General features: G+C 43.4%; 2 protein-coding genes across 3 annotated transcripts in view; both read left to right on the top strand.

Moving 5' to 3' along the window:
* LOC144983676 (NACHT, LRR and PYD domains-containing protein 3-like) overlaps window positions 1-20554 on the top strand; it is a 121804-nt gene that overhangs the window by 80383 nt on the left and 20867 nt on the right. The window lies entirely within an intron of this gene.
* LOC144990523 (NLR family CARD domain-containing protein 3-like) lies at window positions 1341-19936 on the top strand. Its single transcript, XM_078944047.1, has 7 exons — window positions 1341-1802; window positions 1885-2013; window positions 16436-16514; window positions 16675-16873; window positions 17001-18792; window positions 18888-19061; window positions 19930-19936. Exons 1-7 carry the CDS (start codon window positions 1717-1719, stop codon window positions 19934-19936), a joined length of 2466 nt encoding a protein of 821 aa, XP_078800173.1. The 5' UTR covers window positions 1341-1716.

Consider the following 20554-nt stretch of genomic DNA (forward strand, 5'->3'; position numbering starts at 1 on the left):
AGTCAGGCCCCTCCCTTCAGCTCCATCAGGAGTTTCTCCTTCAGTGTCAGTAGATGACAGATGAGGGGGGGTCATGCACGTCTGGAAGGGGGAGAACAGAAAGCAGAAGGTCACATGACCTTCACTGACATCAACTATCTGTCAATCTGACAGCTTGAAGCTCCGCCCCTCCTCCCAGTGACTAGCAGGTTCCTGGTTGAGGCTGCTCCAGCTGCTGCCCCGCCCACCTGTGCTGCCCCGCCTCCATCCAGGTGGACTCTTCCTGGTTGTGAGTCAGTGATCAGTGCTGCAGCTGCGTTGACACGGTGAGGGAGACTCTTCTTCCTCTTCATCTCTTTGCAGAAACTGAAGTGAGTTTGTTTCTGGAACTTTGTCTTCACTAACTTGACTGTTTGTTTCTGAATGTTTGGAGAAGATCTTCTTCTTTCTCTGCAAACTCTCCTCCCTCTGCTGTTTCCAAAGCTTCATCATTGTTGGATCAACAACATGGAGGACTCTTCTTCATCACCTCAACAACAATCAGCTGATGCTTGTTGGCTTTTTTCATTTCTGACTCCAAACCTTCCTGTTCTCCTCCATCCAGTCTGTGGGAGAACTCCTTCCTAAAGTAATAGATTACAGTTCCAGGTAACAGAGTCCTATTTCCTCCTTCCATGTTCAGGAACTCTGGGATTCCATCAGACCAACAAGCTAGAATAGAAATGTTTGGAGCAGAGAGACCATGAGGCCTTAGTGGATGAAAACAAAGATTTTTCTGCTTTTCTTCAACTATCAATTCTATTTTTCAGATCATCTTCAATGATTTAGCTGTTAGTCTTCATAGACTCTAAACTTTAGTTGTTGTCTTCCTCATGGTGTGTTTTGTGTGTTTTTGGACAGAGTTGTGTGTCTAGTTTTTCTAGTTCAGTCATTTGAACTTTAGGACAGAGAATTGGAGCCACCATCAAAATAACAAAGAAATACATTTATCAGAATAAAGTCCTACAATGATGAGAATAACCTGGTAGGATTATGGGTAAAAGAGTTAATATTTTACGTTAATAAAGTTATAATTTCATAAGCTATGAGTTGAGAATGAAAGTCTTCATTTATAAACAATAGTCTGTTCACTAAGAAGAGTCTAGGTAACAAACAGGAACCAGTTTGGTGACATACATGGAGCTCTTGTCTGTCAATCAGAATCAGTTTCACTAAGAAGGAAATAAATCTATTAGTGATTCCACATTGATTAGAAGTTGAAGGAACTGGAAGATAATTTAAAGTAAACTGGACCTCTTCAGAAGAAGATTAAATAGGTTAAAAAGTAACTCAGGACTCATGTTACAGTTTTCAGAGAGTAATCCTGTAAGGTAATGGATTACTTTAGAACAAGTAACCTGTAATTCTTTCCAGTTCAGAGGTTCAACAGTGGAATCAAAGTCTCTGTTGGAGCTTTGAGAGGAAGAATTCATGTCTTTCTTTCTTTTCTCCTCATTCTTTGATTTCTGTCTGTTTTTCTTGATGCTTCATGTTTCCTGAAGTGTAGAAACAGGAAGTTTGTTGTTTCTGTGTCAAAGTGACTGAATGGAAATGTTGCTGCTGCAGCTCCATGTCTCCACCTGCTGGAGGGAGAACAGAAGTGCAGCAGCTGATGGCAGCTTCCTCTGATGATGAGGAGGGTTTCCTCTGCAGGTGAAGGTGTGTGTGAGCTGATGTGGATCCAGTCAATCCAGCAGCATGGATCAGTGGGAGGAGCCACAGGAGGGAGCCCCTCCCTCTAAAAGCAGAGATGGTAACCATGACAACCAGAGCAAAGCTCAGAGGTGAGATGAACATCTCCAACTGTCCATGATCTTCTCCATGTCAGAGCTCAGGACTCACACCAGCAACCTGCATTCTTCACAGGAACCAACCTGGACCTGGATCTGAACTTGGATCGGGATCTGATTCTGGATCCAGCAGTGTTTCCTGCAGGAGTGACAGATCAAAGCCTTTTAATCCAGACTTCAAGGACATCCATCCAGGACTGGAACAGTAAGTGTTTGTCAGAGTTAAAGGATTCTGGATTCTAGTTCAGATGATCTGTAGTTTTCAGATGAAGGACTTGAGGTCTGGTTCAGTTCTGGATCTCTCTGATCAGACTCACTTGGAGCATCATGTGTGTGATGAGATCTTTTCAGTTGAGTCTTCTGAGAGTCTCTGAGAGACATCAGAGATGTTGGAGAAGAAAACATGTTGACTGCTGACTCTGACTGACAGCAGCTCCAGTCTGATTCCAACCAAATCAGGAGAAAAGTTCCAGTTTTCTCTGCTTTGCTAGATTTTCTTGGTGGAAATGTCTGACTTTGGTTTCATATTGTGGCTGATTTCTCCAAGTCCGACAAAGTTGACCACACCCACTAGGTGAGTGTCCAGCAGGTCACCCACAGACTTTGCTGCTTTGTTCCCAACATTGTCGTCTGGATTGAATCTCAAATAAAATAAACGGTTCACGGTTCTCCTTGTAAAGGAGCTTTCCACAATCCATGAACAGGAAGTAGAAAGCGTCACGCGCTGAACTGCTGAAAGTTCCACCTGCTTTACACCAACAGAAACTCATCACTGATAGTTCCAGGTTGAACTTCTGCCACAAGTTCACTTCAAATCTCTTTATTTTTTTTAAAATATTTTTCTTAACACAGATTACAGCTGTTCCTGTAAGAACAAAAGCAAAGAAAAACTAACAAAAAAAGAACAAAGACAGACATGAGTAGCGGGGACCAACTAAGACATTGTTTCAAGTCCGGTCAGAGGGAGCAGAATATTGTGTCCATTTCTTCCATCGATCTTCCAGTTTTTGTGCATCTAGCCTTAAGTAATGCGTTATCTTCTCCATGGAGAAAATGTCCTCCATAATGTCTCTCCATTGCTGCCGTGTCGGCATTTCACTTCTCAGCCAGTTTCTTGTATCATCACCTTGAACAGGTTCTTGTCTTCTGGTCGAATGACGTCCGTCGTTAGGCCAAAGTACAGTATCTGTGGGTCCATATCTCACATCCTAGGAAATCTGAAAGGTTTTGACCATATTTTCCCAGAAAGGAGAAATATTTCCACATGACCAGAAAATGTGTGAATGGTTAACGTTAAAGTCCCCACACAGCCTCCAGCATTGTTGTGAGGTTCCCAGCTGTTTACTCTTTATGTGAGGACTAATAAAAACCCTTGTCAAGTTTTTCCATCCAAATTGTCTCATTTTCTAGAACATGTGGAGCTATGCTGTAGTCCACAGATTGAATGCCATTCATCTTCTGACAGTGAAAATTGGAATTCTGATTCCCACTTTTGTTTTATATACAGAGAGTTATATCCATTACAGTTTAACAAGCATCTGTACAGTTTGGAAACAACCTTTGAGTGTAGCTTCTTATAAGACCCCGTCAGCATTTCTATTAACTTGCTTCCGTCTTGACGAAGATATTTTTTAATCTCGGTATTGTAGAAGTGCCTTAAATGGAAATACCTGAATAGGTCAGCCGTATCCAGCTGATCCTCCTCTTTGAGCCTTCCAAAGGACTTGAACAGTTTTCTAACTGTTAACATGCACACTGCCGTCAATTCTCTGTCACTCCATTTCTTAAAGGTATTGTCCGTCTGTCCCATTCTGAATTTTTGAGCTTGTGAGGGCCAGATAAGTAGTTTGTAATCTCCACCTATGTTGTATTTATTGACCATGCTCCACCAGATCTTTAGTGTCGTTTCAATAATAGGGTTTTGTTCTATGATTTCTATTTGTATTTTCTCCCCCAGTCTTGCTTGTGGTGGACATTTACTGTAGGTCAGCTCCATTTGTTTCCATTTGCAGTGATATTCTGTTGGACACCAACATACTATGTATCTTAACTGGGCTGCTAAATTGTATTCTCTAAAGCTAGGGAGGCCTAATCCTCCTCTTTCTGTTTCTAGTTGGAGTGTTTTCAATTTCACTCTTGGTTTTTTCCCTTCCCAAATAAATCTACTCACTTGTTTGTCCCATTTTATAAATTGATCCTCTGAGATCTGCATTGGTAATGATGAGAAAAGATATAACAATCTGGGTGGCACATTCATTTTTATAACCTCTATTTTGGAGCTAAGGTCCATGAACAGACTGGTCCATTTTGTTGAATCTTTTTGTATTGAATTAGTCATCCTATTATAATTAATCTCATAAAGTTCATCAAGTTTTGCCGTCAGAAAAACTCCTAAATATTTAATATTTACTGCATCCCATTTCAATTTATATCTTTGTCTAATTGAATCTGCTGGTTTATAATTTATGCAGAGTAATTGAGTTTTAGAAATATTTAATTTGTATCCGGATTTACTTCCAAAGTCCTTGAGAATCGTTCTGGGCTCTGCAGATAAATAGTAATATCATCTGCAAAGAGCCCTATTTTTTGTTCTTCCTTTCCTATCGTCACCCCTTTAAACTCGTCACACTGTCAGATATACTGAGCTAGAGGCTCAATGAACAGAGCAAAGAGAGCAGGGCTCAGACAGCATCCTTGTCGTGTTCCAGTGAACAGCTCAAACTTCTCTGTCGAGTTTCCATTTATTTTAATTCTGGCTGTCGACTTATGATATAATGCTTGAATACATTTAATGAAGGGGGGGCTGAAGCCCATTCTCCTCAGGAAAGCGACTAGGAAGCACCAGCCGACTCTATCAAAGGCCTTCTCAGCGTCTAAACTTATTAAGACTGCAGGAACATTGACTTTATTGGCCTCGTTTATGACATTCAACGTGCATCCTATGTTGTCCTGTGTCTGTCGTCCTTTTATCAAACCTGCCTGGTCCTCATCTATCAGATCAAGGAGAAAAGATTCCAGTCGTCTTATTATTGATGTGAGTAATTTATAATCAACTTTTTAAACAGAGATTGGTTGATTATTTTTCTCTTCTTTTAGTAGGACAGAGATAACTGCTTTCTTTCTACGATGGCGGAGTCCTGGCATTTTTAAGTGTCCAGTTAAATGAATCTTGTAGAAGAGGAGCTAGATCTTCTTTAAAGACTTTATACCACTCACCAAAATCTTTGTTGCTTTGGGGCCTGATTCATAAAAATGTGTTTTGTGAATCTTAATTTTTTCTGGAACTCTTGTTCTGATATACTGGACAGCTGTTCTTTAACCTCTTTTATACTTTTCGTCAGATCGTTACTTCTGAGTGTTGCTGTTTCTCTAGCCATCTTAACTGTCGTTCAAGCTTAGTCTGTAGTCATTCTCTTTTTTATAAGTTACGACATCCTTGATATCAGGTTCCCTCGCATCACTGCTTTGACAGTGTCCCGTATTATTATCTGATCATCTTTATTGAGGGTAATGCAGTCTGCAATTTCTATTTTAATTTTTTGCACTTGAGATTCATTATTGAGGATGCTAGTGTTCATTTTCCAAATAGTTCTTCTTTGTCGGTTATCTAAATGTACTGTTAAATATACAGAGTTATGGTCAGATATGTCTGCTGTCCCTATATTACAGTTTACGACCCTGTGTCTGTCCCGGTTATCGATCAGAAAGACATCTATTCTTGAGTGGACCTCCAGAGTAGTGTGTCTAATCTCTCTCTGAGGGGTGTAATACTCTCCACACATCGCATAGACCTGTTTCATTGACAAGAGAGACGACATTTTCTGATTTTATATTCTTATATTTTTTAAGGCTTGTTGTGTCTTCAGATGTGTTTAAGATTGTATTCCAATCCCCTCCACAAATCAAGATTCCTTCATTTATAATAAGAATTTTATCGAATAGTGATTTAAAGAAATTTGGACCCCCTTCTGGAGGGGCGTACACGTTAACACGTTAATGTGACTAGGATACTATTGATTCTTCCTTTAACGATAACATATCTCCCATCTTTGTCTCTATTTTCCTCAATCATTTCAAAATTTACATTATTCGATATTAATGTTAGTACACCCTTCCTTCTACTATTTTTATAAGAGCTGAAAAAACAATTTGTATACCCTAATTTAACAAATTTCCCATGTTCTTCTTTGGCAGATGAGTTTCTTGCATAAATATCACTTGTGCTTTATCTTTCTTAAGTTTTGTTAACACTTTACTTCTTTTAATGGGATTACCAAGGCCATTCACATTTATTGAGAGTCTTTTATAATTTCCTTGCTCACTCATTTCCGTCAAACATAATAACAGTAAACCCCGCTGAAAAACTAAAAAAAAACTGTGAAAAAGCACAACATAAGCCGGTGAATAAGAAAAGCATAAACATTACAAGTACATAAAGGGTACCTGAGACTTCCACGCAGTGGGGGAAGTGTTTCTCCCACCTGGGCCCCGCTGGCAGGTCTACAGTTGTCTCTCCCAGAGGGAGAGGGCCCTATGGAGGATTTGGGGCAACAAAGAGACCCTTCCATCCTTATTGTCCAGCGTTGAAATCCTCACCTGTGCTTCTGGTGCCACCCCGTTAATCCACTGAATTTGAGGAGGCGTGGTTATTAACGTCTTCCAATTATATCACTAATCTTCGTTTCTGGCAAACTCTCTCAGCTTTTCCTTTACTCTTTGCCTGGTGGGGGTCTGCTCTCCGGTAGTGGGGGAGCTGCTAGTTGCCATCCTAGTATCTCCTGCAGACGGGACCCCCCCCCCCTCGTCTTCTGTTGTCGAGACCGGCACTTGCACATCGAAACCCCATCTGCGCAGCTCGAGGCTGGCTGCGTGAGCGCCGCTGTACACCTGAACGCCGTCCTTCCAGTGGATCCGAATACTTAGCGGCTGGGTGGCTCGGTTGGTAAGGTGGGAGGCTACCATGCAGGAATCCAGGGTTCAATTCCCGGAGGGGATAAACAATGGTACTGGGTCAATTACCAAATCAATGGCGAGCAATGAACATCACCCAGTGGGGGTTCTTAGGCAAGACCTTTAACGCTACTGCCTCCCGAGCGCGGTTAGGCTACAGCTCACCGCTCCCCCAGGAGATGGGTCAAAATGCGGAGAAGAATTTCCCCATTGTGGGATCATAAAGTATCAATTATTATTATTATTACTTGTTTGGAACCGTATGCTGCTGTTCTTCAGAGCTTTCTTGATCGCTTGGTATTCTTTGCTCTTCTGGAGAACCTCAGGTGCGTAATCATGATCAAAATAAATGTTTCTGCCTTTTATCTGAATCTGTCCCTTTTTCCAAGCTTCTCTCAATACCTGCTCTTTGGCGGTGAATTCTTGAAAGTTGATGATGATTGGTCTAGAGGGAGCGTTGGGTCCTGGCTTGCGTATGGGGGTTCGGTGAGCCCGCTGGATTTTTAGATCCAGGTCTGAGGGTAATGGTAGCTCCCGTCTGAAGAGATCGATAATGAATTGGAGTACGGACTTCTCTTCCACTCCTTCCTGCACTCCGACCAATCTAATGTTGTTTCTCCTGGATCTTGATTTGAGGTCGGTTAGTTTATTTTGAATGATCCTTTGGCGTTTAATACACTGAAGAAGTATGCCAGTTAGCTCCGTTGATACTTCCTCGACTTCCCCCACGCGAGTCTCCTCTTCGTCCACTCTCTCCGTTAGTCACTGCATTTCTTTACTTATACTATCAAGTTTACTTCTCATCTCTTGACGTGACGAGTTTATGTCTTTTCCTATGCCGTCATTATCCTCTTTCAACTCGAACATGAGTGTTTCTATGGCTCTCAGTAAGTGGCTCGGCGTTACATTAGCGTCTGCGTTCGGATTAGCTTGTTCGGCTGCGTTACTGGTCTTTGGATCTAAACTGCTCTTCTCTTGCGCTTTTAGCATTGTCGGGTCTTGCTTGCCTCTCGTATTTACTCGTTCCCACCCGGTAACGCGTTCAGGGTTTGAAACTGTTGCTGTGTATGAGTTCTGAGTGGGTAGTTTTAATGGTTATTTAAGGAGTGGCCACCTGACACGTCCGTCCTCTGGTTCTACTTCATACAATGTCCCCAAATCTCATGTTAAACTACTTTATTTTTAGGTTTTTGAATCCAAAATATGAACATTTTCCAAAAATTTACAGAAGATTTAATTTTTCAAAAACTTTTCAAGGATCTAGAAATTACATTTTCAGAACTTTTCCAGGTTTTCATGACCGTATGAACCCCATTTAAAGCTGAACTTCACATTCTACTTTATACAGTGGTATGAGAAGGTTTGCCCCCCTGATAATTTTCCAGATTTTTCTTCATAAATCATTGGTTGTTGGCATCATCAATTTCAGTTAAATCTATCATCTAGCGGATGAACATAGTGATATTTGAGAAGTGAAATGAAGTTTATTGGATTTAAGAAACTGTGCAATAATTACTTCAACAAAAATAGGTAAGTGCGTGAACATGAGAAATAAAGAAAACAAACACTAAAACATCTTAAAACACAGGATTTGATTTGATATAGAGAGATAAAAACAATCAAACCAGTACAACAAGACAGCAATAACAGAAGTCTCATGTTGTATTAAAAGCCAGAGCAAATAAATGGGTTTTCAGGTGGGTTTTAATAATGAGCAGTGATGGAGCTTCTCTGATGGACAGAGACAGAGAGTTTCAAAGCTTTGGAGCAGCGACAGCAAAAGCTCTGTCACCTCTGAGCTTCATATGGACCTCGGTACCTCCAGAAGCAGCTGATCAGCTGATAGGAGGTACCGAGGTGGTGAGTAAGGAGAGAGAAGTTCAGGGAGGTACAGCAGGGCAAGATCATGTAAAGATTTAAAAACAAGTAAAAGAATCTTAAAGTGAACTCTAACATGCTCAGGCAGCCAGTGGAGCTGTGCTACAATTGGCGTGATGTGGTCTCTCTTACGACCTCCAACCAGAAGACGGGCAGCTGCATTTGGAACACGTTGGAGACGTGAGAGAGACGACTGGCTGAGTCCAACATACAGAGAATTACAGTAATCCAGCCGGGACGTGATGAACGCCTGGATTACTGTTTCAAAATGTGCAGCTGTTAAAAAAGGTTTTACCTTAGCTAGTTGGTGAAGATGAAAAAAGCTTGACTGCACCACTGAGCTTATCTGCTGATCCAGTTTAACATGAATGTCCAGTTTAAAACCCAGATTGGAGACATTTGGTTTTAAAAAGTTAGTCAAGGGACCCAAATCAACTTGGGACGGTTCACTGAAATCATCCAGACCAAAAACGAAAACGTCCATTTTATTTTCATTAAAACTCCAAAAGCTAAGGGCCGACCAGTCCTTCATGTCCTGAAGACATGACAGGAGCTGCTTCATGGAGACATCATCCTTCTTTTTTTACGGCAGATAGATCTGGCTGTGATCTGCATACAAATGAAAAGAAATGCAGTTCCTCAAGATTGACCCTAAGGGTAACAGATACAGAGAGAACAAGAGTGGCCCTAGAACCGATCCTTGTGGAACCCCATAAGAAACCTGAGTTGTGGTAGATTCAAAACACCCAAGATGACACACATGGTTCTTTCTGCCATGTAAGACTTAAACCAGTCCAGTGCTGTACCTCAGATCCCCACAGAGTTCTGGAGCCTAGATATTAGAGTACTGTGGTCTACTGTGTCAAATGCTGCTGTTAGATCCAGCAGAACCAGGACGACATAGTCTCCAGCATCATTAGCCAGTAGAATGTCGTTGCTGACTCTTAGTAATGCTGACTCTGTACTGTGCAAGGGCCTAAAACCAGACTGGAAGACTCAAAGAATTTGATGTTGGCTTAGGAAGTCCTTTAGCTGCGAGTAGACCACTTTCTCCAGGAGTTTAGAGATGTAGGGCATCTTGGTCTGAAATTAGCTAACAGAGTACTGTCCAGGCTGGGTTTTTTAAGTAGAGGCTGGACTGTTGTATGTTTAAATCAACTTCTTTTTTATTCCCTCTGCACCATATGGGTATAGTGACCCCCCCCAGGTGCCTCCCATTACATCATGATGAACTAAACAAAGTTATAACAGACGTAACATATCTGGAAGAGAATTCAACATTTAATCCTTTCATGACATTATTTCTGATTTATATAAAAATATTCTTCAGTGTTTTTTCTCTATTCAAGTTGATACTAAATGTAGAGTCCTGGCTTTCAGAGTATTTTGTGAATTAGTGACATACGGCGTGAAAGGGTTAAATGATGAAGGTCTTAGTGTAACTATTGATCATCCGCTAGTTAACATCAATAATCAGAGCTAAATAGCTTTTGTCTGTGTAATGAGGTTCAGAGGACTCAATGTTTCCTTCATTCATGACATTTCTGAACATTTTTTATTGACCAACAAAACCAGATTCAAAGTCTTGTAGAGGACCTTAAAATAAAACCTAAGGACTCTAAGGACATTAGAACATTCAGACAAGTCCAGACGAGGACATAATAGTTGGTGTCCTTCAGTTACTGAGAGAAAAGCTCAAAGGTCAAATAAATAACTGGAATACACTATATACAATACATTATATTTAGAAAACACCAGTTTTATGAAGGTTGTGTCTTAAAGTTGGGCGCCGCTGAAGTTAGCGGTTGCTGGAATCCACTTTGACATTAAAGGAAAATCTTCATCACAATGTCTAAATTTAATTAGACTTAATTAATTTTATTTGACAGAGAATAAAGATTAAATCAAAGAAAGTTTCCAACTTGCTGAAAATGTTTCTGATCAGAGGAAACTTGTAAAAAGGACATTTAGAGATTTTTGCTACAGAAAGACTGAATTCAGCAGGAATTTTCCAGTTTAGAGATGTGACCCGACAGACAGGAATATGTCAAAGATTCTTCTGAGGAGGAGTTTGATTTGTGGAAGAAGCTGATGAGGGCTGTGGATCCTCCTTTATCTAGGAACTTGGTGATGACAGCAGCTGGTAGTGTTGCTGATAAATAATAATAATACATTTTATTGATAAGGCGCCTTTCTGGGCACTCAAGGTCGCCGCACAGCATGTATACAGTATAGAATACAATAAACAGTTAAAACAACAACAACAACAATTTAAATACAAAATTAAATAAAAAATATATAAAAAGGTGAAAAGGTTAATGTTAAAGTGAAGGCCATTTGGAAAAGATGAGTTGTTAGCTTTGATTTGAAATGTGGGAGTGTGTCAGTGTTACGGAGGTCAGGGGGGGGTGAGTTCCAAAGCCGGGGAGCAGAGCAACTGAAAGCCCGGCTCCCCATGGTGACAAGACGGGCAGAAGGGACAGAAAACTAGAAAAAAAGGAGCGGGGGGAGCGAGCAGGTGTGGAGATATGAAGGTCAGAGAGAAATGGAGGTGCAAGGATGTGAAAGGCTTTGAATGTGTAGAGCAAGATTTTGTATTGAATGCGGAATGGGATGGGGAGCCAGTGAAGCTGTTGAAGAATCGGTGTGATATGGTTTATGGAGGGAGTGCGTGTGATGATACCAGCAGCTGAATTCTGAACCAGTTGAAGTTTATGGAGGGTTTTTTGTGGTAGACCAAATAGAAGAGAGTTACAATAGTCCAGGCGGGAAGTAACAAGACTATGTACCAGTACAGCAGTGGACTGAGTAGTGAGGGAGGGACGTAGACGTTGGATGTTGCGTAGATGGATGTAAGCTGATCTGGTGACGCTGTTTATGTGAGAAGTGAAAGAGAGACTACTGTCGAGGATGACACCCAAACTCTTTACCTGAGGGGAGGGAGAGATGGTGGAGCCGTCAATGGAAAGAGAGAAATGGTTGGCCTTGCTCAGGGTGGATTTGGTGCCTATCAGAAGAAGTTCAGTTTTATTGCTTTTGAGTTTTAAAAAGTTTGAGGTGAACCATGATTTGACTTCATTGATGCAGTCAACCAGCGCTAATGGAGGCAGTGTGGAGTTGGGTTGGCTGGAAAGATAGAGCTGGGTGTCATCCGCATAGCAATGAAAATGGATGTGGTGTTTTTGGAAAATATGACCAAGCGGGAGAAGGTAGATAATAAAGAGGAGTGGACCGAGGACAGGACCCTGAGGGGACACCAGTTGTGATGGGGACAGAATGAGAAGTGAAAGATTTCAGTTGGATAAACTGAGTACGGTCAGACAGGTAGGAATGAAACCAGGAGAGGACGGTGCCAGAGATGCCAATGGAAGAGAGTCTGTTCAAGAGGATAGAATGAGAAATGGTGTCAAAAGCTGAACTGATATCAAGCAAAAGGAGGATGGATAATAAACCACAGTCAACAGAGAGGAGAAGGTCATTAGTGATTTATAGAAGAGCAGTTTCAGTACTATGAAGGGGACGGAAGGCAGATTGGAAAAGTTCATACAGATTATTGGAGGACAGATGAGATTGAAGCTGAGCAGATACTGTTTTCTCAAGAATTTTTGAAATGAATGGAAGGTTGGAAATGGGACGGTAATTATTGAGGTCTGTGGGATCTGCACCCAATTTTTTAAGTATGGGAGTGACAGCAGCAGTTTTCAGTGCAGGAGGAACTACTCCAGAGGAGAGGGAAGCATGGATTATGTTGGTGATGAAGGGAAAAAGAGAGGGAGCTGTAGCTTTATCAAGGATGGTGGGCAGTGGGTCAAGCTGGCATGTGGAAGGTTTGGATTTTTTAATTAATGTAGAGATTTGACTAACTGTGGGTAGGGTAAATGAAGAAAACGAATCATCAGACGTAAAAGATGGAATGGAAGATAGAAATGGAGCAGAGTAGGGGGTGAGCTGTTGATGGATAAGGTGGATTTTTGTGGTGAAAAATGAAGCCAAGGGGTTGCAGAAATCAGTTGAATAGAGATGTGATGGAAGGGAGTCAGGAGGTTTGATGATGCTAGAGATGAGGGAGAAAAGAATCTTTGAATTTTCTTTATTTGAATTGATGAGATTGGAGTAGTGGGCAGATTTGGTTTTGGAGATGCACTCTTTATAGTGGAGAATGTGCTGTGTGTACATGTCTTTGTGGATAGTTAGTCCGGTTTTGGTGTAGAGTCTTTCAAGTTGGCGGCCTTTTGCTTTTAACTGTCTTAGAGAGGGGGTGTACCAGGGTGCAGTGTAGGTGAATGAGACAGATCTGGATTTTAGTGGAGCAAGTGTGTTGAGGATGTGGTGCAGGTGTGTGTTGTAGTGTGAAACAAGTTGATCTGGAGCTGTAAAACTGTCTGTATTTGGGAGTTCACTGATCAGGGCAGATAAATTCTCCAGGTTGATATCCTTAGCATTACGGAAGGTAATATTGCGTGACAGCTTGTGTTTGGAAAGAAACAAATTGACATTAAATGTCACAAGCATATGGTCGGGAAACGGGATGAAGTTTGATTTACAGTCCATGGGTATGATACCTGAGCAGCAGATTAAGTCCAGAATGTGTCCTTTTGAGTGAGTGGGAAAATCAACAAATTGTTGAAAACCAAAACTGTCCAAACAGGATAGGAAATCATTAGTAAGTGAATTGTTAACATTATCCAGGTGAATATTTAGGTCTTCTAGTAATAAAACACTTGGTGAAAGTGCAGAGATATATGTTAGAAAAGTTGAGAAGTCTGACATAAAATCCTTGTTTGGATTTGGTGGTCTGTAAATAGTGGCAATGATGGTCGGGGTGGATCCAGAAAGCTGACATGCAGTGGCCTCAAATGACTGGAAGGTAGGAACTGTTATAGGAGCTGCTCTCAAACACTCACGGAAAATTAATGCAAGACCACCACCACGACCAGTGACACGTGGTTGGGAGAAATAAACAAACCCTGTTGGAGTGGCATCGTTCAGATCCATGAAGACATTCTTCTGCTGCCACGTTTCAGTCAGGCATAAAAAGTCTAATTTACCGTCCACCACCAAATCCTGGATGAGAAGGCCTTTTTTGGTGAGAGAGCGGGTGTTCAGTAGACCAAAGTTTACTTTTGAGCTGCTGCCGGTGGTTGTGTTCGACGTTCTTGGGACTCGCACCAGGACACGTTCAGCCCGGCGACCCGTGTTTCTCTTTAAGGTGCGAGTAGTGGACCAAAAAGAAGGGATGGAGCTGGAGTTGTCATATTGAAAGTTCCGATGACTGCCCCGATGAATGGGTCTGCGGCGGAAAATGTAGGGAAGATCCAGTCGCTGGAGGAAAGCAGGTGCATTATGTAGGGGTATGTGGAGCTTAGCCTCAGAGGCAGGGTGCTGGAACAGGGCTTTCACTAGGTGGCGAGCAACCCACAGGATGAACCAAAGGAGTACCAGCCACACACAGTTAATCCACATCGCTGTTTAAACTGGTTGCCACTCAAAAGTAAGCAAGCAGTGCAGGCCGGGCTGGTGCTGGAGGTTAGCAGTGCTGGGCACAATCTTGTCGACAGCTCTATGCTCATAGGCAGGAGATGCCTCCTGAAAAGTGAAGTGGACTGAAGCAGCAGCAGGTTAGCAGAGTAGCAGATGTGTGTGTGTGTGTGTGTGTGTGTGGGGGGGGGGGAGTTACTTGTGTTTTATGTTATGAGACATTAAATACGGTCCAAAAGTTTTCAATTGTATGAATTCATCTGGGGTGAGAGTTGTATATTAATGACACGCAGATTTGCCACCAATCCTCAGCTACTAAAAATATTTAGACATCAGTTTTTTTTAACTTCAAGACCTTTTTTCTAACTGGACCTCTTTAAATTTGAGTTGAAGACCCCTGTTATAAACCACCTCATCCCAGAGGGAATCAGCCCCCCCCACCCCCCCCCCACCCCAGTGCAGTCTCCACCGTAAATGTACCAACAGTAGCCGCGTTTACATGGGCAAAAGTAATCAGAATGAACGTCTGATCGGATAGAAAATGCGTCATGTAAACGCGCCGTTCGGAATACTCTGCCCTGATCAGACTCATTCGGATCAGAATTTCTTTCCGACGGAGATAGGTGGGTTATACCGATCGTTTATCCGATCGTGGAGCATGTAAACGGTCATTCCGATCGTGTGTCACTTCTGCTCTGGTTTACGTCACGCATAGACGGTGTTTCACTGAGAGAAAGCTTTGGAGCGCATACAGGACCGACCAGCTGCTCTGCAGACGCCCCGTGAAGTGAAGTGGACTGAAGCAGGTCCCGCAAACCGTTTTTTTTTGTTTTGTTATGTGTGGGAGAATTCAGACTGCGAGCCGTCCCGCCGCTCTGGGTTAGCGGCTGCAGGACTCAGGAGAGCCGCCAGCTCACGCAGCGAGTTTGGGGAAGCAGAAATAAATGCAGCTCAGTCCTTAGAAACTGTTCAAACAATCATGTGGATCTATGTTTCCAGTTGTGTCCCGACAAAATAAAAGCTGATGTTATTCCCAGACATTTACGTGCAGCCAGGATGCAGATTGCAGCGTTTCATGGTCCTGGATTTTGTGTCCATCAGGCTAATGTTAGCCTGTGTTTATAGCCTGTCCTAACCCTTCTTCCAGCACTGATCACACGGATTAAATAAAACGATGAGCGAACAGGCGCTTCATAATATTCATGACATTAATAAAAGCACGTTTGGAAGATCGTCTCGTATATTACCGAGCTGCTGCATAAATGTCTGTGGCAGCTGTTTGTTTACAACGGGACCTATTTCCTCATCCGGGTGATTTTACACTACTGCGCATGCCCAAATGATTCATTCCGACCAAAAAAGTGAGCCATGGGAACGTTTATTCTAATCGGAAAAAGGTTTTCTGATCCCATGTGCACGGGTGAATTTTAACCCGACCATTGAGCTCATCAAGATATTCTGCCCATGTAACCACGGCTAGTGTTGTTCTGGTGTGTGGGTCTGCAGTTGTGTCTGTAGAGGCTGTAGATCAGGGGTCTCAGACTCAGTTTACCTTGGGGCCCCTGAAGGCAGAGTCTGGCTGAGGCTGGACCCTCAGCACACATGCACATGTTTGCAGCTGGTGGGTTTTTGGGAGCCAATTTGAATGAAAAAATCCAGTATTATCAATATATATACATATGTGGGGACAAAGCAGTAATATACATTCTGACTGCTGGTAAATACATGTGAACAACATCAGCCTTTTTTTTTTCTGGACATGATTTTTTCCACGGTTTCACAGGAATGCTTGAAACATCATTTCTGCATTCCTAAGCCGTCCCTGGAGCTCAAACACCGTACTGAAGCCACTTTTCTGCTCCTCTGTTCTCCTGGGAGAGAGTTCTCTGGACTCAGGCAGCTCGCTATGACTGGAGTAGCCAGAAGTCCACAAGTGTCTCTATTGGTTTGTTAGGGAGGATGGTGTTAAACGCTGAGCTACAGTCCACAAAGAGCATCCCTGTTAGCTCTCCTCTAGCTCTAGGTGGGACAGAGCATCATGGAGGGCTGTGGTCACAGAGTCCTCTGTGGATGGACTGCCTCTTTAGGAAAACTGCTCAGAATCCAGACATGGGGGCAGCAGAGACATGAATCCAGCCTTTGGCTCCAAGACAGTCTAGACACTTCAGTGACTCTGTAGACATGGACAGAGAGGTGTTGATATGATCCATTGGTTTGCTGTTCTCCATCTGAACTGTGAACTAGAACATTCTAGCTGTGACATGACTCTAGTTAGTTTGGTTTCAGACAGAATGGAGGTGATTGCTGCTGATTCTCCACAGACTGGACCAGCAGAGCTCAGAGACTCCCAGTGGTCCGTCTGTCCAGCAGCATCAAACACAGCTGGACTCCATCTTTCTGGTCTGTACATGAACAACAACTACTTTCCATCATTCTGTCCACAGTCGTCTCCATGCTGCACTTTGCAGACCAGTGGATTGTCAGAGTGTCCAACATGGAGCTGATGTTTGGCTCCATGACTTCACTCTGATTGGCTCATTCATCTGGAATTCTGTTGCAGCTGCTGGAGGACAACATTGTCACTTTTGTCAAGAAGGAGCTGAAGAAGATCCAGAAGCTTCTGAGTCACAGGGAGGAAGAGGAGGAGCTAGAGGCTGAAGATGAAGAGCAGAGGAGCAGCAGAGAGTCAGTGATGAAGATCACAGTGAACTTTCTGAGGAGGATGAAGCAGGAGGAGCTGGCTGATGGACTGCAGAGCAGTAAGAAGATTTCTCTGAAGGTTTCAGCTGCTGAGAAATGAAGATTTCCTGATGTCTCAACAGGGATTCAAACCCTCATCATTCAGGGCTGCAGAGACTTGATTTACTGTTTGTTGTCTTCATTCAGGATCTGCTGCTGCAGTTTGTCGACATGAAGTCCAATCTGGTCTGAAGAAGAAGTTCCAGTGTGTGTTTGAGGGGATGGCTAAAGCAGGAAGCCCAACCCTTCTGAATGAGATCTACACAGAGCTCTTCATCACAGAGGGAGGAAGAGGAGAGCTGAATGAAGAACATGAGGTCAGACAGATTGAAGCAGCATCCAGGAAAGCAGACAGAGCAGAAACAAGCATCAGACAAGAAGAGCTCTTCCAACTCCCAGCTGGAAGACCAGAACCAATCAGAACCGTGATGACTAAGGGAGTGGCTGGCATCGGGAAAACAGTCTTAACACAGAAGTTCACTCTGGACTGGGCTGAAGGCAAAGCCCACCAGAACCTCCACTTCACATTTCCATTCACTTTCAGAGAGCTGAATGTGCTGAAAGAGGAGAAGTTCAGCTTGGTGGAACTTGTTCATCACTTCTTCCCTGAAACCAAACAAGCAGGAATCTGCAGCTTTGAATACTTCCAGGTCCTCTTCATCTTTGATGGTCTGGATGAGAGTCGACTTCCTCTGGACTTCCACAAGACTCAGATCCTGAAGGACCCTAGAAAGTCCACCTCAGTGGCTGATCTGCTGACAAACCTCATCAGGGGGAACCTGCTTCCCTCTGCTCTCCTCTGGATAACCACACGACCTGCAGCAGCCAATCAGATCCCTGCTGAGTGTGTCGACATGGTGACAGAGGTCAGAGGGTTCAATGATCCACAGAAGGAGGAGTACTTCAGGAAGAGGTTCAGAGATGAAGAGCAGGCCAGCAGGATCATCTCCCACATCCAGAGATCCAGAAGCCTCCACATCATGTGCCACATCCCAGTCTTCTGCTGGATCACTGCTACAGTTCTGGAGGATCTGCTGAAGAGCAGAGGAAGAGGAGAGCTGCCCAAGAGCCTGACTGAGATGTTCATCCACTTCCTGGTGGTTCAGGCCAAAGTCAAGAAGGTCAAGTATGATGGAGGAGCTGAGACAGATCCTCACTGGAGTCCAGAGAGCAGGAAGATGATGGAGTCTCTGGGAAAACTGGCTTTTGATCAGCTGCAGAAAGGAAACCTGATTTTCTATGAATCCGACCTGACAGAGTGTGGCATCGATATCAGAGCAGCCTCAGTGTACTCAGGAGTGTTCACACAGGTCTTTAGAGAGGAGAGAGGCCTGTACCAGGACAAGGTCTTCTGCTTCATCCATCTGAGTGTTCAGGAGTTTCTGGCTGCTCTTCATGTCCACCTGACCTTCATCACCTCCAAACTCAACCTCATGGAGGAAGAACAATCACAGATCTCTCAGCCTGAACAGAGCAGTCCAGTCCAGTTCTACCAGAGTGCTGTGGAGAAGGCCTTACAGAGTCCAAACGGACACCTGGACTTGTTCCTCCGCTTCCTCCTGGGTCTTTCACTGCAGACCAATCAGAGTCTCCTACGAGGTCTGCTGACTCAGACAGGAAGTAGCTCACAGACCAATCAGGAAACAGTCCAGTTCATCAAGAAGAAGATCAGTGAGGATCTGCCTGCAGAGAGAAGCATCAACCTGTTCCACTGTCTGAATGAACTGAATGATGGATCTCTAGTGGAGGAGATCCAACAGGTCCTGAAGTCAGGACGTCTCTCCACAGATAAACTGTCTCCTGCTCAGTGGTCTGCTCTGGTCTTCATCTTACTGTCATCAGGAGAAGATCTGGAAGAGTTTGACCTGCAGAAATACTCTGGTTCAGAGGAGGCTCTTCTGAGGCTGCTGCCAGTGGTCAAAGCCTCCAACAAAGCTCTGTAAGAACTCTCATGAAAATCACCTTCAGTGAACAAATGAATCTGATGGAAACATGAAAGATTCAATAACTGCTGTCTGTCTTTGTTTTCTTCAGACTGAGAGACTGTAATCTGTCAAAGAGAAGCTGTGCAGCTCTGTCCTCAGTTCTCAGCTCTCAGTCCTCCAGACTCAGACTTCTGGACCTGAGTCTAAACTTTCTGAAGGATTCAGGGGTGAAGCTACTGTCAGCCGGACTGGAGAGTCCAGACTGTAAACTGGAGACTCTCAGGTCAGCTTTCATTCAAATGTTGATTCTCTACAGTGTTTTTCAACCAGTGTGCCGTTGGAGATGATCAGATGTGCTGCTGGAAATGACTAATTTTTACTGATCTAAAACATTTACATCACCAGAATATCAGCTCCATGTTCATCAAATAGGTCCATGTTTCACTCTGACGCTTTTGTGGAGCTCTTTGTAGTAGAAATACACTGGATCTCTCAGCATCTTCCATGTCTTTCATGAGGAGACAGAGAAAAACTTTTGACTGTAGCTCCTCCCATACGAGGCAGTAGCTCCTCCCACATGCGGCGGGATTTCCTCCCACATGCAGCGGGAGCTCCTCCCACATGCGGCAGGAGGTTCTCCACATGTGGCAGGAGCTCCTCCCACACGTCACGGTAGCTCCTCACACACGTCACGGTAGCTCCTCCCACACGTCACGGTAGCTCCTCCCACACACGGCGGGAGCGTCAGAATTAGAAACCCACTTTTGGAGGAACGTCCAGCAGCTACTTGGATTGGTGGACGTGAATCTGATGCGGTTAAAGCAAAAGTGGAGGACATGAATGAAGGGGGAAGATGGAGAGGGGGGGACCATGGCACAAATCTGTGTAGAACTGGGACTAAGTTCTGTGTTCTTTAAATAAAACAGGAATCCATCCCAGAAGTGCAGATTTCAATGGACAAACAGTTGCAGCAGATTTCTGAGCCACAGAGCAGCAGCTCCTCATGCAGAGATATGAAGAGGTCAACCTGCAGCAGACTGACAGGTCTTTCCCACAGACCTGGTTCTGGTTCTTCTTCAGAACCCAGCCTGGATCAAAACCAGCTCTTTCATTAGACTGGTTTCTGGTTCTTGTTCCTGGTGCTTAAACAGACACTAAATCTTTGCTGGAGAGCCTCTACAGGTAGTTTCTGGATGAGGCTGGGGGCGGGGCTACCTGGCCAGAGAGGTTTAAACCAGAGGTCAGCAACGTTTGTGACATGAAGTGTCAGTTTGACATTTTCTCCAGAACAACTGTGCCGTCACCAACAAAAATATGAACTCTGATACAAATAAACACAGAAACATTTCCAATAGATCTGACATTTACTGTCATTCACAAACAGCAGGTCAAAAATGTTTGAAAGGTATTTTGGCATTAACTCTAAAAAGTACTTTCATAACAATATCCCACAAGGAAAATAGGTCAAAGTTGAAATAGTACTGCAACTATGTTTGAAACCCAAAGTACTGCATTTGTGTCTATCAGACCTACAGCAATAGGATTGGATACTTCAGAACAAAATAACAATATTTTAAAAACTTCACAACCATTACCATGAAAAAATATGATTATTTAGATGGAGCATCACTGCTCCTGAACACACTTTTCTGTCTCATTGCAGGTTGGAGTTCTGCAGTTTGTCAGAGATCAGCTGTAAAGTTCTGGTCTCAGCTCTGAAGAAAAACCCGTCCAATCTGACAGAACTGGACCTGAGCAGGAACCAGAACCTGCAGG

The sequence above is a fragment of the Oryzias latipes genome, chromosome 2, assembly GCF_053564925.1.
Source record: "Oryzias latipes strain Hd-rR chromosome 2, Olatipes_Hd-rR_3.1".
Classification (NCBI taxonomy): domain Eukaryota; kingdom Metazoa; phylum Chordata; class Actinopteri; order Beloniformes; family Adrianichthyidae; genus Oryzias; species Oryzias latipes.